Source organism: Pygocentrus nattereri, chromosome 15 (assembly GCF_015220715.1).
Source record: "Pygocentrus nattereri isolate fPygNat1 chromosome 15, fPygNat1.pri, whole genome shotgun sequence".
Taxonomy (NCBI): Eukaryota; Metazoa; Chordata; class Actinopteri; order Characiformes; family Serrasalmidae; genus Pygocentrus; species Pygocentrus nattereri.
Window position 1 is genome coordinate 3,622,010 of NC_051225.1, and position 13,392 is coordinate 3,635,401.

Genomic DNA, 13,392 nt, shown 5'->3' on the forward strand with positions numbered 1-13,392 from the left:
CCACGGCTTACTAAGTCGTGCCCACACATTATTTTTATTAGGCCCCTTTTGCCGAGGAAGTAAAAATTGCTAGGGTCCTGTAGTAAAGGGAATGGTTCTATTTAGAACCGGTTCTTTGCAGGGCTAAAAGGTTCTTAAGATTGATAGACAATGTGTTGTATATGGTCCGATAGCCAGCTATAACTCAAGTGGTCCCTTCAGTCCTATTAGATAAAGGGCCCATAAAGTGGCACTACGAAACATCTGCTATGGGTGTTCTCTCTTCTAAGTGCCCTAGGTAGGCTGTGGTTGTACCATTTGGAGCGCACCCTTGAATACTTTCTTTAACATGAGTTGAGCGCTCAGCGTTCCAGTTGGGGCTTGTGCCATCTACTGGGCTGGAGTGGACGCTGCTGGATATTTCAGATAAAGCACACAGCCTACCTATGCAAGATTTCAAACACTAAATAGGGCATATATTTATCTCTTAAACACAGTCAGGTACTGCTTAAAAAGGAATTTCAAAGTGTTGTGAGATGTTGGCAGGATGCTGGGTTTCTGAATAAAGTTTTAATTCAGGTTGTCTGTCACAACAACCAAGCCAGTACAGTTTTCCTATGGCAAATATTAGCCAGTAGAGTTGTTCCACCATTAAAGGAACTACTGGAACATTTATTTGGTGAAATTACTTATAAGTAGGTATGAAAACACAATAAATCAGATAAAGGTGTCCAGTGCACAGCCTAAACTCTTTCGGAGCTATATATGGACTAAGCCTACTCTTTAGGATGTTGTTGGAAGTGTCAAATAAATGGAATTAAAAAAAATAATCAGTCAATTAAATATGCAAACAACGACAACAAAAACACTGTAAACTACTTGAACTTGAACCCAGCCTAGCAGAGTCATTTCACGCTACTCTGCGTTTCCGAACGCCCACCACACCCAGTGGAACTTCCTTCGCCAAAAGTAACCCCAGCAAAACAGTTTTCTGTTCAAATCCAGCTTTTATTACCCAGGCGTCGCCCTTATCTGTAGAAAGATGCACAAGTCTATAAATCAAGCCCAGAAACGTGGCTCTGCACAGTTGGGTTGATTAAACTGCTCAGTCTATTGATGAAGGTATAAGAAAACCTTGTGGAATATTTAATAAAGCAAACGATAATCAGCATTTGTCTTTGATTCCGCACTTCTGACGCACTGTCCTGTTTTTACATCTTAGAAATAAAACAGCTGCAAAACGTACTGTGTATTTACTTGGCAGCATAACTCCTTTCATTTACACCTGGCAAAATAATGTTCCCCTTTTTGAAGGGGGATTCCATCCATTTTTCAATATGCCTGCATAATTCAGTCACTGCAATATAAACAAAGTCATTGAGAGTGGTTCAATGTGAAATGATGTTCTAGAGAAACTTACTGATTCTTTTTCTTTACAGTGGTGCTGATGGGAACCAGGGGTCGCCATGACTACAACACAAATATAGGCATTTTGTTTACCATCAACACCATCAGTGAACCTACCCGAGTCTTCTGAGTTTATATGTGAAATGTTGATGATGGGAAAATATTATTTTTCTTTATTTGTAAAATAATTTTTAGGGACTATTTTCCCTCACAACACTTTGCGCACACTTCTCCACCCTGTTTAAAATATTTTAAGCCAAAATCTTCTCAAAACTATCATAAAACAGTGTCTCAGACACTGCAGGCAGTGAATTTATAACCCTTTTATGTAGTAACTCTGTGAGGGAGCTTTTAGAGGTGGACGTCTGGTTCCTATCAACCACTGTGAACAACTTTGTTTACATCTCATGGATTAATTGATTAAGAATTTTTTATATTGGTTCCCCTTTATCTCTGGCCAAAGGTGATTACATGTCCTAGAAGTAGCTGCCTTGTATGAGACTGGAATTTCTCTTCCAGCTCTTCTACACACTCAGTGCCAAAGAGACACCCATTCAGTTAGTTGAAAGTTCTTGAAAGAACCTTTTTGTAAATGTAAGTTTCGACAGTTTTTTCCAAAACTGGAGCTCAAAAATTGTTTAAAAGCTAAACAGAAAATAAGTCTCCTAACAACCACCTGGAAGACCTGCTAGACACCAAAGCTGCCCCCATCAGATAAACAGCACTGAAAGCTTTGGTCTCTGAGAGAGAGGAGAAGATCAAGCTGCTCCAGATCTGAAAACATCCACAGGTGTTTCTGTCCATCCTTCCACTGTGAGAAGACCACTCAGCGCTGTGGGTCTGAAAGGACGTGTAGCTGATCAAGAAGAACCTCACTGAGAAAAGGAGACGGACACACCAAACAAAGAAGCCGAACGATGGACTGACCACCCCAGAGTCCAGACCTCAGCACCACTGAATCAGTTTGATCACTTCAGAAAATCATCAACCAGCTTCTAAGACTGAACTTTGGAGGCGTGTCTGCAGGTTCTCTGAGGAGCTGAACGTGAGTCTCCTGAGAAGAACGGAAGCTGGAATGAAGGGAAACAACACTGAATTTGATAATTTGTTGAGCTGTTGAGGCTGAACACTTCATTTAATCCGTGTCCTGGAAACTGGCCCTGTGTTCGAGTGCATGAAGGCCAAAGCCTCCTATAAGACACGTTCACTGTATATGACCTGCAGGATGAACCCGGCACTATGTTGGCTGTGGAATTTCGCTCCTTTATGCCATTTTTAATGGAGCAGGCGAGGGTGACCTGTGGGAGGCCTCTGTGGAGTCTCACTCCATTTAAGCAAACTCATCCAGCGCTGAACTCTGTCTGGAACAGCAGAAGCAGCAGGCACCCGACTGTCTACCAGTCAATCAACAGCGAATCACATTAAAACAGAAGGTCAGCAGACTAGACAGTTAGACTGTTAGACTGTTAGACTGTTTTCTGATTTCTTGGCCGCTGTCCTGTTCACCCCCCTCCTTCAGTCTACATACTAAACGATTTAGCATCATTTCTTATTTCCTAAACCATTAAAACGCCATTAACTTGTCTGTGAATGTGTTGGCCACCTTCAAATGATGGCCTTGAATGTTATGTTTACATATAAACACCCAGACGTCTTTGCTTTTAGCTCAACATTTGCACATAAACTGGTAAAATTGGCATCGTTTTCATGATGGATTGTGTCCATCAAGGAAATGGCTCCCAGCATCAAGGACTAGGGTAATATTTTGATGTTTAATGCTGCTCCCAACTATTTGAATCTGATTAATATCACTCAACACTCTGAGGAACACCAGCTCTTTTCCCATCCTCAGGGGATTTTTAGCTGTTTATTATGATACTGTTTGAATCAAGAGGGAATAAAAGCACCATTTGCTTGCACAAAATGCTCTTTCAGTGATGCCTGAATTCCTTTTGATGAACATCTTTTGATTTACATGGTTTGTACTTTTACATACAATTTTAAACCGAATGAATTCATTTCCATATCATAATACCAAAAATCTGACTTAATTCAGACAAGTCTTCTTACACTCAACTTATTCACTTTGAAACATACACTATATTTCCAAAAGTTTTCACTCACCCATCAAAATCATTGAATTCAGGAGTTCCAATCACTTCCATGGCCACAGGTGTATAAAGCTGAGCCCCTCGGCCTGCAGACTGCTTCTACAGACATTAGTGAAAGAATGGGTCGCTCTCAGGAGCTCAGTGAATTCCAGCGTGGTACCGTGATCGGACGCCACCTGTGCAGCAAGTCCAGTCATGAAATTTCCTCACTACTAAATATTCCACAGTCGACTGTCAGTGGGATTATAACAAAGTGGAAGCGATTGGGACATCACCAAGCGCAATGCAAAGTGTTTAATGCAGTGGTGTAAAGCGCCGCCACTGGACTCTAGAGCAGTGGAGACGTGTTCTCTGGAGTGACCAATCACGCTTCTCCGTCTGGAAATCTGTTGGATGAGTCTGGTTCTGGCGGTTGCCAGGAGAACGGTACTCGTCTGACTGCATTGTGCCAAGTGTAAAGTTTGGTGGAGGGGGGATCATGGTGTGGGGTTGTTTTTCAGGATTTGGGCTCGGCCCCTTAGTTCCAGTGAAAGGAACTCTTAAAGCTTCAGCACCAAGAGATTTTGGACAATTTCATGCTCCCAACTTTGTGGGAACAGTTTGGGGACGGCCCCTTCCTGTTCCAACATGACTGCGCACCAGTGCTCAAAGCAGGTCCATAAAGACCTGGATGAGCAAGTTTGGTGTGGAAGAACTTGACTGGCCTGCACAGAGTCCTGACCTCAACCCCATAGAACACCTTTGGGATGAATTAGAGCGAGTGTGAGCCAGACCTTCTCGTCCAACATCAGTGTCTGACCTCGCAAATGTGCTTCTGGAAGAACGGTCAAAAATTCCCATAAACACTCCTAACCCTTGTGGAAAGCCTTCCCAGAAGAGTTGAAGCTGTTATAGCTGCAAAGGGTGGGCCGACATCATATTAAACCCTATGGATTAAGAATGGGACGTCACTCAAGTTCATATACGTGTGAAGCCAGATGACCGAATACTTTTGGCAATATAGTGTAGACAAAGATAGACAAAGTGATCTGTAGTAAAAATTCTGTTTGTTCAAAATAGGCAGATTAGATTTAAAAATGATTTACACTGTTTATATTTTTATGTCATTTTATTGCATGTTTCAAGTCATTTTGCTTGAGAAGTTCATAACAATGTACAAAGAACAGATGAACAGTAATACTGGAATAGATTACAATATTGTGTGCTGTGTACAGTGGACAAATTAAGTCAATATATTCATTTACATCATTTATCATATGATTGTAATGGTATAATTTGGGATCATTAAATAAACACATTAATTTACACAATTTATGGTATGGTTATTATGGTACAGTTTGGTCAAATCATTAATTTACACCATTTTTCAAATGTTTATTTCATTTCATCATATTTCATATTTCAGGCCATTTCTACTTCAAAAACACAACATACAAGGTACACACACTTTATTAGGTACACGTGTTCAGTTGCTTGTTAACACAAATAGCTGATCAGCCAATCACACGGCTGCAACTCACTGCATTTAGGCATGTAGAGGTGGTCAAGACGACTTGCTGAAGTGCAGACCGAGCATCAGAACGGGGAAGAAAGGGGATTTAAGGGACTTTGAACGTGGCGTGGTTGTTGGTGTCAGACGGGCTGGTCTGAGTATTTCAGAAACTGCTGATCTACTGGGATTTTCACACACAACCATCTCTAGGGTTTACAGAGAACGGTCAGAAAAAGAGGAAATATCCAGTGAGCGGTCAGTTGTGTGGACGAAAATGCCTTGTTGATGTGGTTCCAGAAGATAGAAAGGCAACAGGAACTCAAATAACCAACCAGAATCTCTGAGGAACGTTTCCAACACCTTGTTGAAAGTCTGGCACGAAGAATTAAGGCAGTTCTGAAGGCAAAAGGGGGTCCAACCTTTTACTAGCAAGGTTGTAATAAAGTGGCCGGTGAGTGTAATATAGATAAATAAACACTAACATTGGAGTAGATTACAATACTGTGCCCAAATCTGTGTATATGCATGGACTGACACCCTACAAGATATCTGACATAATTCTGATTGAGAATAAATCAAGTGAGCTAAAGCTGCTGCGTTGTTTTCTACATATAGCAGAGAGTTTTGGGATCAATATCTGTGACACAAAAGCGGATCTTAGATTCCGGTTGTTAACTTTTTGATTAAGCACCTATTAATATTCATCTGAATGAACTTACGCTGTAATCCTGCAGTTGTGAGTTTGCACATATGACCCAGTGTATCTAACATCACACCGGACCACATTGTTGGAGAAATCAGACTCCTGAACTTGGAAATTCGGGTTCACTGTCACCTGGGAAGAGAGTGAGATGACATCAGGGGGTAAGGGTGCAGTTTTGGTTGTAGAAGGTTCTGAAATGTGTGCATAACCGTGGAAACGGCTGTGGTGTGATCCCAGTGTGAACAGCAGCTGGGCTTCCCTGAAGGATATGTTCCATCATGCATGCTGTCACTCAGACCCACCTTCAGGATGTAGTCTCCGGGAGGAACGTCTGTGATGTCGATCCACTGACAGTCAATGTTGGCGTGGTAGGTGTCGTAGCAGCCTGGACCCAAACCCTGCTCCAGGAAAAAGGGCGGGAAAACCTGTTTAATCAAGTCATCGCATGATTTACACCATCATTTCACTGTTGATAGGATGAGCTGTTTTATGGATGTTCGTGGTTAGACTGGTATGGAGCTCTGCTGGTGAAATCTGTATAAATAAAAATAAAGCATGGCCATGACTTAGTAAGGACTGGGAATGAGATAATTAAGTCATGGCCACGACTTAGTAAGGCATGGAAATGAGATAATTAAGCCATAGTCATGACTTAGTGTGGGAACGAGATTCTAATGAATGACCATGACTTAGAAAAAGTTAAATTATGATAAAAAATATAAAAAATATATAAATAATATATAAATATATATAATCTGAGTATATAAAGTGCCGTTATGGAAACCTAACAGTGTTTTAAACTGAAAGCTGCTCAAATAGGAACATTTTCAGACTGATTTAAAGGGGTCCGGTGTGGGGGGGGGCTAAATTTTGGCATTCGACTGTAAGAACCGACACACAGAGAAGTCTGGCTAGAACAGCAGGTCCTGAGTTACGTGAGAACGGCTTTACCTGTGTGTGAGCTGTGCAGGCATATCTCCTGCGAACACCTGGATCACAGCTGGTGTCCTCCAGGCAGAAACTGGCTTTGTGTCCCTCTGCCACCCTCCGGCCTGTAGAAGCATCTAGAAGGTCATAGCTGCTGAAGGCCTCCATGCTGTGGTAGTGTCTGAGGGATGGAAACGGTTAGCTTGTAGAGAGGAGAATTACTGCTCAGTAATGTCTTCTGGGTTTCTCAGACACTAGAGGGCGCCCCTGAGCAAGTCCAAAAGATGAGAGCAATATCATAGTTTAGAAATGCTTAAACATATTTCAGATAAAAGAATGCATTTATTTCCTGAACACAGAACAGCATAAAACAGCCACTGAGCTGCTCCGCTGGCCGACCAATCAGCACTCAGTAGCAGTAATGCTGCCGTTGTAAAGCATAAAACCTGTTTACTATAGAAAAAACGAAAACATACAGGTGAGTTTTCTTTGCCTTTTTAGTGAAACACATCCTTCTACTTTCTAAAATTAAAGGAAGGTTCTGGGCGTGTGATTAGGAACTATTTTAACTTTTCCTTTTTAGTCGTTGAGCTCCATTCACCCCCATTCGTTGAGGACTCGCTCGCAGGCGCCCTCTGCTGTTTTGCAATGAAGTTTTTGATATAATGTGGGAAATAGGAAGCGGCTCTCATGGAAACCCAGACAAACCGCTCTCTTCTGATTTCACTTTGCATTAACAATGTTCTTGTTGTGCTCATTGTGTTCGTCATATATAAATGATATAATTCATAGCCGTAACAGTGCATGTTCAAGCTTCTTTACAGACGTACTGATGGCAGCTGTGCCATTCCCACTGATGCTGCGGCTTTACGGGAAGAAAGTCCGCAGTGCCTTGATTTTTGACCCTCTGGGGGAAGCGCAGAAGCACCCGATAGTCAAGATCTCGGACGCCTGGCCTGTAAGCGGAGCTGGATAAAGAAAGAGAAAGATGATGAGACGAGATTCTTCATATAAACATATTAACCAGTAAGCACCAAATGAATGAATGTGAAGCAGTGGTGATGGTGCTCTGTCACAGCTTCTGTCAGGTATTCAGTGCTCTTAATGACTCGGTTCAGTGTGTTGGGAGCTGGGATTGAGCATAAATATGGACAATATGTGGACCCCTAAGGACAGATACGAGAGCCCCTCGTATAGTACAGAGAATGTCATGTTTTGCTGATTCCATATGGGAAAATGTTTAATCAACATGGTCAATATTGACAAAAACAACACACAAACATCAACGCTAAACACAATATACATATCCAGTACTATATGTTTAAGGATGTTTAAGCTTTGCACACCTACAGCTGATAAAAAACTCTTCTAATTCTTTACACATAGCGTTTTTACCATAAAACCTTCCACAAAAATATCATCCAATGTCCATGTATGGATCATTCGTGCAAACTGGTTCAAAATTAGAGGTGAAAGCACATTTGGGACTTAAACTGACTTGGACTGACTTAGACTAAAGTCCTTGTGCTTTGAGTGACCCTCTACCTCAAAACAACCAAAACAGTATCCAAACTTTGACTAATGTTTCAGTAGCGACTGCTTCAGTGACAATTTTAGCTCATTTTGATCATGCAGACAGTTCATGACCAGCAAACACAGCACAGAAATTCATCATATTTTTCATTAAAACCCGAAAAAGTGCTTCAGTGCAGAAAATCTGTGTCAGTAGTGACGATTCTTAATGTTCCACTGATTTTCAGGCTTTGGGACACATTTATTTCAAAACAATGGGATCTAACTGCTCACCATGTGGCCATGAGGGACAGGGATGCAGCCTCACTTCACTGATGCAGGGGTGAAAACAAAGGCTCCGCCCACAGACGGAAGTTCTTTGTGTGCATAACTTTTTTACTTCAAAAACAGACTCATGATAAATTAAAATCTTACAAAAAAATCACATTTTATTTTCAGAAGTGTAAATTTGGGGGTGGTGTTTGGGACAGGCACCTCCCAATAGAAAGATAAAAGTATAAATGATGTTTTTTTATGATTTTTCTATCTTTTTTACTGAGGGTTTGAACTCTCTCTCAGAGTAAGCTCAGAATGTGTGTTTAACACATTTGTGTACAGTAGCATTCAATAGTATTTGGATTGACTTTTCATATGAATATGAATATCGTTGTTTATCGCACATACAATAACAACAATAAATACTCTAAACTATTTGTTTTCACTATTTTAGTGAATATTTCCAGTATTTTGGCAACAACAATAAGTACAGTGAAATATCTTCATTGAGAGAGACGCGGCATCATGGATATTAATTTTTATGATGATCTCATGCACTCATTTTAGAAATGATTGATTGATTTACAGCTTCCCTCCTAACTATTTGTAATTACAGTGGTATGCGAAAGTTGGAACATCCCAGTCTAATTCCGTTTTGTTGATTTTCTAAGTGAAAATAACATTTAAACACTTAGAACACACACGTCTCCTAAGCCGCTCCTCCTCCTGGGTCACCAGTCCATCGCAGGGCAGGCAGACATACACAGTCACTCACACCTAGGGGCAATTTAGCATGTCCAGTTGGCCCAACTGCATGTTTTTGGACTATGGGAGGAAACCCACACAGACAACATGCACAAACTCCACACAGAGAGGACGCTGGTCACCCGGCTGGGGAATCGAACCCAGGCCCTTCTTGCTGTGAGCTGACAGCGCTACCCACCACGCAACCATCCACACTTAGAACGATCAACTCTATTTAAATTTACACAGATTAAAAAGGGTAAAAGACATTTTCAAATTTTGTCAAAAACTTAAAAAATGACAAAAATACATATATATGTATACACACAACAGTGCAGGCTGCTGGACGTACCGGGACAGGCAGTGTTCCTCAGCTGCACATCGCAGCGCGTACATCTGCACACGCTGGATGTACGATGTAGCTTGAATGTAGTATGGATCAGGGACGAGGTCAGGCAGACCTGGACAGTATGAGAACCTGATGTTAACTCCATGCTTTGAATTTTATCGATTCAATATATCGCTGCTCTCGGAAGAAAACTTCATATCTCCAAACCTGGCAACTTTACAGGAGAAGGAAAAAACGCACTTTACTTTGAATGGAAGTCAATAGAACCAGATTTTTTCCCAAGTCATTTTGGGCCGTTTCTTTTGGTCCATTCATCATAAAAGTTACACACAATGTAAAGAGAAACAGGCGTTCGCAAATTATGACAAAAACTGAAAATCGAAAAAAAAGGAGATTGCCGAAGGGTGAAACACGCAAATGAGCCCTTCAGCAGTTTTTATTGCGCTGTGCAAAGCCCGACTGATCTCAGATGTTCCAGATGAGCTTCTGTCAGTGCTGTGATGAACCAAGGCATTCATGTGATTTTGGTCAAAATTATGCAGGATCATCTCTAACAATGCCACGTCATATTTCAGTGTACAGTGCGTGTAGTGAACGATAACGTAAGAGAAATGGTCTTACCATGATGGAAGAACCTGGTGCCGTAGCCTGATCCCCTGCTTTGCTGCCTGCTCGTGCCTGTTGATGGATTTAGATTGTGGAAAACTGAATTTCTACTATTTCCACTGGAGTTGGGTTCGTCTTCCATCATATTGTCACCTGCTCGCCTTTGGGCAACATGACGTGGTGCATTTGCTCTGTCTACACTGTCGTGGTCATACGGTGTGACCGAAGAGGGGCTGGTGGCTGGCTGTGGATCGGCTGTTTGACCATCAGAGCCTCTAAAACGACTTTGTCCAGCAGCTGCAGAACCAGTGGCTGAGTTGGTACGTCTTTGGTTTGGTGCAGTTGTGGTGTTTGGAGACTTTGAAGGACTTGAGGTCAGCGGTGCGACCTCCAGAACGTTCCCCACCGTCTCCGTGAATGAAGATGAAAGATGCCGATCGCTCCTGGACTCTGATATGCCAGGTGTCAGGTCATTTCTTGAGTCTGTGTGAAGAGCAGTGCCTCCTGCAGATCGTGCGCGTCCCCTGTAACCCCCGGTGGCCCCTCTTTGGGTCCTCGGGAAGGTGTGCCTGGAGAAAAACAGCGGTGTGCTCCTCCTCGCAGCTGAAGGCACGTAGAAATCGGACCATGTGCTGGTCAAGCTGAAGAGGTGGCCGTTGTTTTCCCAGTGAACCTCACGTCTCCGTGGCGATGAGGTGCGCCCCCTTGTACGGCGCTGTCCCGTGCTGAAGCTGACCAGAAGACACACCACAGATAACATGAACGCACATCTGGACAGGAAGATTAAGGCTTGCATTGTGAAAGAGCTGCTGCTCCACCGCTCACATCCACCCAGTCTCTGAGTTTTAGAAGGAGGTGCGGACTAAATGTGTGTTTACACTCTTCTCTCTCGCTCTCTCTCTCTCACTCACTCTCGCTGTCATTCTCTCTCGCTCTCTCTCTCTCTTTTTCTCTCCCTCTCTTGCTCTCGCTCTCTCTCTCACTCACTCTCTTACTAACTCTCTCTCTCATTCACTCTCTCTCTCTCTCCCTCTCTTTTTCTCTCCCTCTCTTGCTCTCGCTCTCTCTCTCACTCACTCTCTTACTAACTCTCTCTCTCATTCACTCTCTCTCTCTCTCCCTCTCTTTTTCTCTTCCTCTCTTGCTCTCGCTCTCTCTCTCACTCACTCTCTTACTCTCACTCACTCTCTCATACTCACTCTCTTGCTCTCACTCATTCTCGCTCACTCTCTCTCACTCACTCTCACTGCCATTCTCTCTCTCTCACATTCACTCTCTCACTCTCACTCTCACTGTCATTCTCTCTCTCTCTCTCTCTCTCTCTCTCACACTCACTCTCTCACTCTCACTGTCATTCTCTCGCTCTCTCGCTCTGCCTCTCTCTCTCTTTCTCACTCTCTCACTCTCACTAACTCTCTCTCTCTCACTCACTCTCGCTGTCACTCTCTCTCTCTCGCTCTCTTTCTCTCCCTCTCTTGCTCTCACTCTCTCGCTCACTCTCTCTTACTCACTCTCACTGCCATTCTCTCTCTCTCTCTCTCTCTCACACTCACTCTCTCACTCTCACTGTCATTCTCTCACTCTCTCGCTCTGCCTCTCTCTCTCTTTCTCACTCTCTCACTCTCACTAACTCTCTCTCTCTCACTCACTCTCGCTGTCACTCTCTCTCTCTCGCTCTCTTTCTCTCTCTCCCTCTCTCTTTTGCTCTGTGCTTTACTGAGTTTGATAAAGTGTTTAAACACTTTTTCTTTAGCAGTGCAACATTTGGAATTTTTATTAAATGACAAACAAACCAGCCGACAAAATTTGTTTTGAATAGAAGACTTTCCCATTAACTTACAACGAAAGTTAAGAATGTGTTTTTTCAACTCCTGCAAACTTACTTTTTTGTTCCAACAGCGACAACAAATACATCGAATCAAAAGTCAGATAAATAGTCAGGGATGTATCATTGAAATGTGTTGAATTAAATTGCAGCGTATAAAACGCCATAGAAAATCTTAATGAGCAAGTTGGCTTGTGTTTCAGATATTGAACTAATGCTCTAATACAGTGTCTATTGCACCTGGTCCTGGAGGCCCACTGCCCTGCACTTGTAATTGTTTTCCTCCCCCCTTAGCGCACTTGATCCAACTAATCAGCTCAGTATTGAGTTAAAGTGAGTGTGTTAAAGCAATGAAAGCACTAACATCAGCAGAGCAATGGGCCTCCAGGACCAGCAATGAGAAACACGGCTCTAATAAACTGAACATATCAACTTCAGGGACATTTTCAGCCACCCAACACACAGTATTGTATAAAGACATCACTGTATCATATCAAACCAAAGTAGGAATTCTGTGAATTATTACACCCTCATTAGATAAACAGATAGAAACAAGACAAGCAACAAATGCATAGACAAATTACAAAGACTGCAATGTGCTCAGTAAGATAAGAAAAGGAAGAATAAATGATATGCGGCTTTTATTGTTTTATCAAATTTATTTATCAATGTTATGTTTACATCCTCCTGCTCGCTCCAACACATCCCGCTACAGCTGCTACATCAGGGAGCGTCCACAGATGATCCAGTGTTGTACCTAAAGGTTCAGTGCTATGAACAGAAACGGACCAAATACTGACCCCTGTGGATCCTCGTGTGTATAACCATGTTCAACCAACAGCCGCATCAGCAAACTGAGGAGGGGAGAGGAGCATAAAGCCCTAAAATGCTTTCTTTTAATATCTTTTTAATGAAAATACATCAAATGAAATCAAACACTAAAAAAGGGATTGGGAAGAACAAGAATGGCTGAAGTAGAACTGAGGAAAAGGCAGGCTACCATCCTCACAAATACTCTTGAGTAGAGGTAAAAGTGGTATTAATGGAAAGCTACTCAGAAAAGCATAAACACATCAAATGTTCTACAGAAGTAAATGGAATAATAATTACACCGACTACTCAACATCTGTCTCTGAGCGTATGTTGAATAGTTCAATTCAAACACACCTGTGTGTGCTCTGTTTTACAGTTTTTATGTTTTATGTGCGCACAGGAAGAAAGAAAGAAAGCAATTGTGCATGATGTGGCCTGACCACAAGGGTGCGCTGCAGATGTAACTGGGACAGTTGGCTTTTTGGCCCTTACAGTAAAATTCCTCGGTATGTTCTGTAGTTGGCAAAGAGACATGATAAAACTTAAAATAGTAACTGGGAGCGATAATGAAATACCGAGCTAGTTGATAATACAGAATGTAACTGAGCAGAAGAGACACTCCCTCAGAATTAGGGCCAGTAGGGTCAG

At 42.3% G+C, this 13,392-nt stretch overlaps 1 protein-coding gene across 1 annotated transcript; it reads right to left on the reverse strand.

Moving 5' to 3' along the window:
- Positions 1–5,373: 5,373 nt before the first annotated feature.
- On the reverse strand, positions 5,374–11,028 carry loxl5a (lysyl oxidase-like 5a). Its single transcript, XM_017702535.2, has 6 exons — positions 10,122–11,028; positions 9,504–9,612; positions 7,450–7,587; positions 6,644–6,800; positions 5,995–6,090; positions 5,374–5,824 (listed from the first exon to the last, which is right to left on the reverse strand). The coding sequence occupies exons 1-6, from the start codon at positions 10,900–10,902 to the stop codon at positions 5,705–5,707; spliced, it is 1,401 nt and encodes a 466-aa protein (XP_017558024.1). The 5' UTR covers positions 10,903–11,028; the 3' UTR covers positions 5,374–5,704.
- Positions 11,029–13,392: the final 2,364 nt, after the last annotated feature.

Excerpts from the sequence above, each read along its gene's own strand:
- loxl5a (XM_017702535.2), bottom strand. The coding sequence starts at position 10,902 with ATGCAAGCCTTAATCTTCCTGTCCAGATGTGCGTTCATGTTATCTGTG. Across the intron at positions 6,801-7,449 it reads GAATGGCACAGCTGCCATCA|ACACTACCACAGCATGGAGG; the intron begins GTACGTCTGTAA and ends TCCATCCCTCAG. Across the intron at positions 6,091-6,643 it reads CCTGCACAGCTCACACACAG|GGTTTGGGTCCAGGCTGCTA; the intron begins GTAAAGCCGTTC and ends TTCCTGGAGCAG.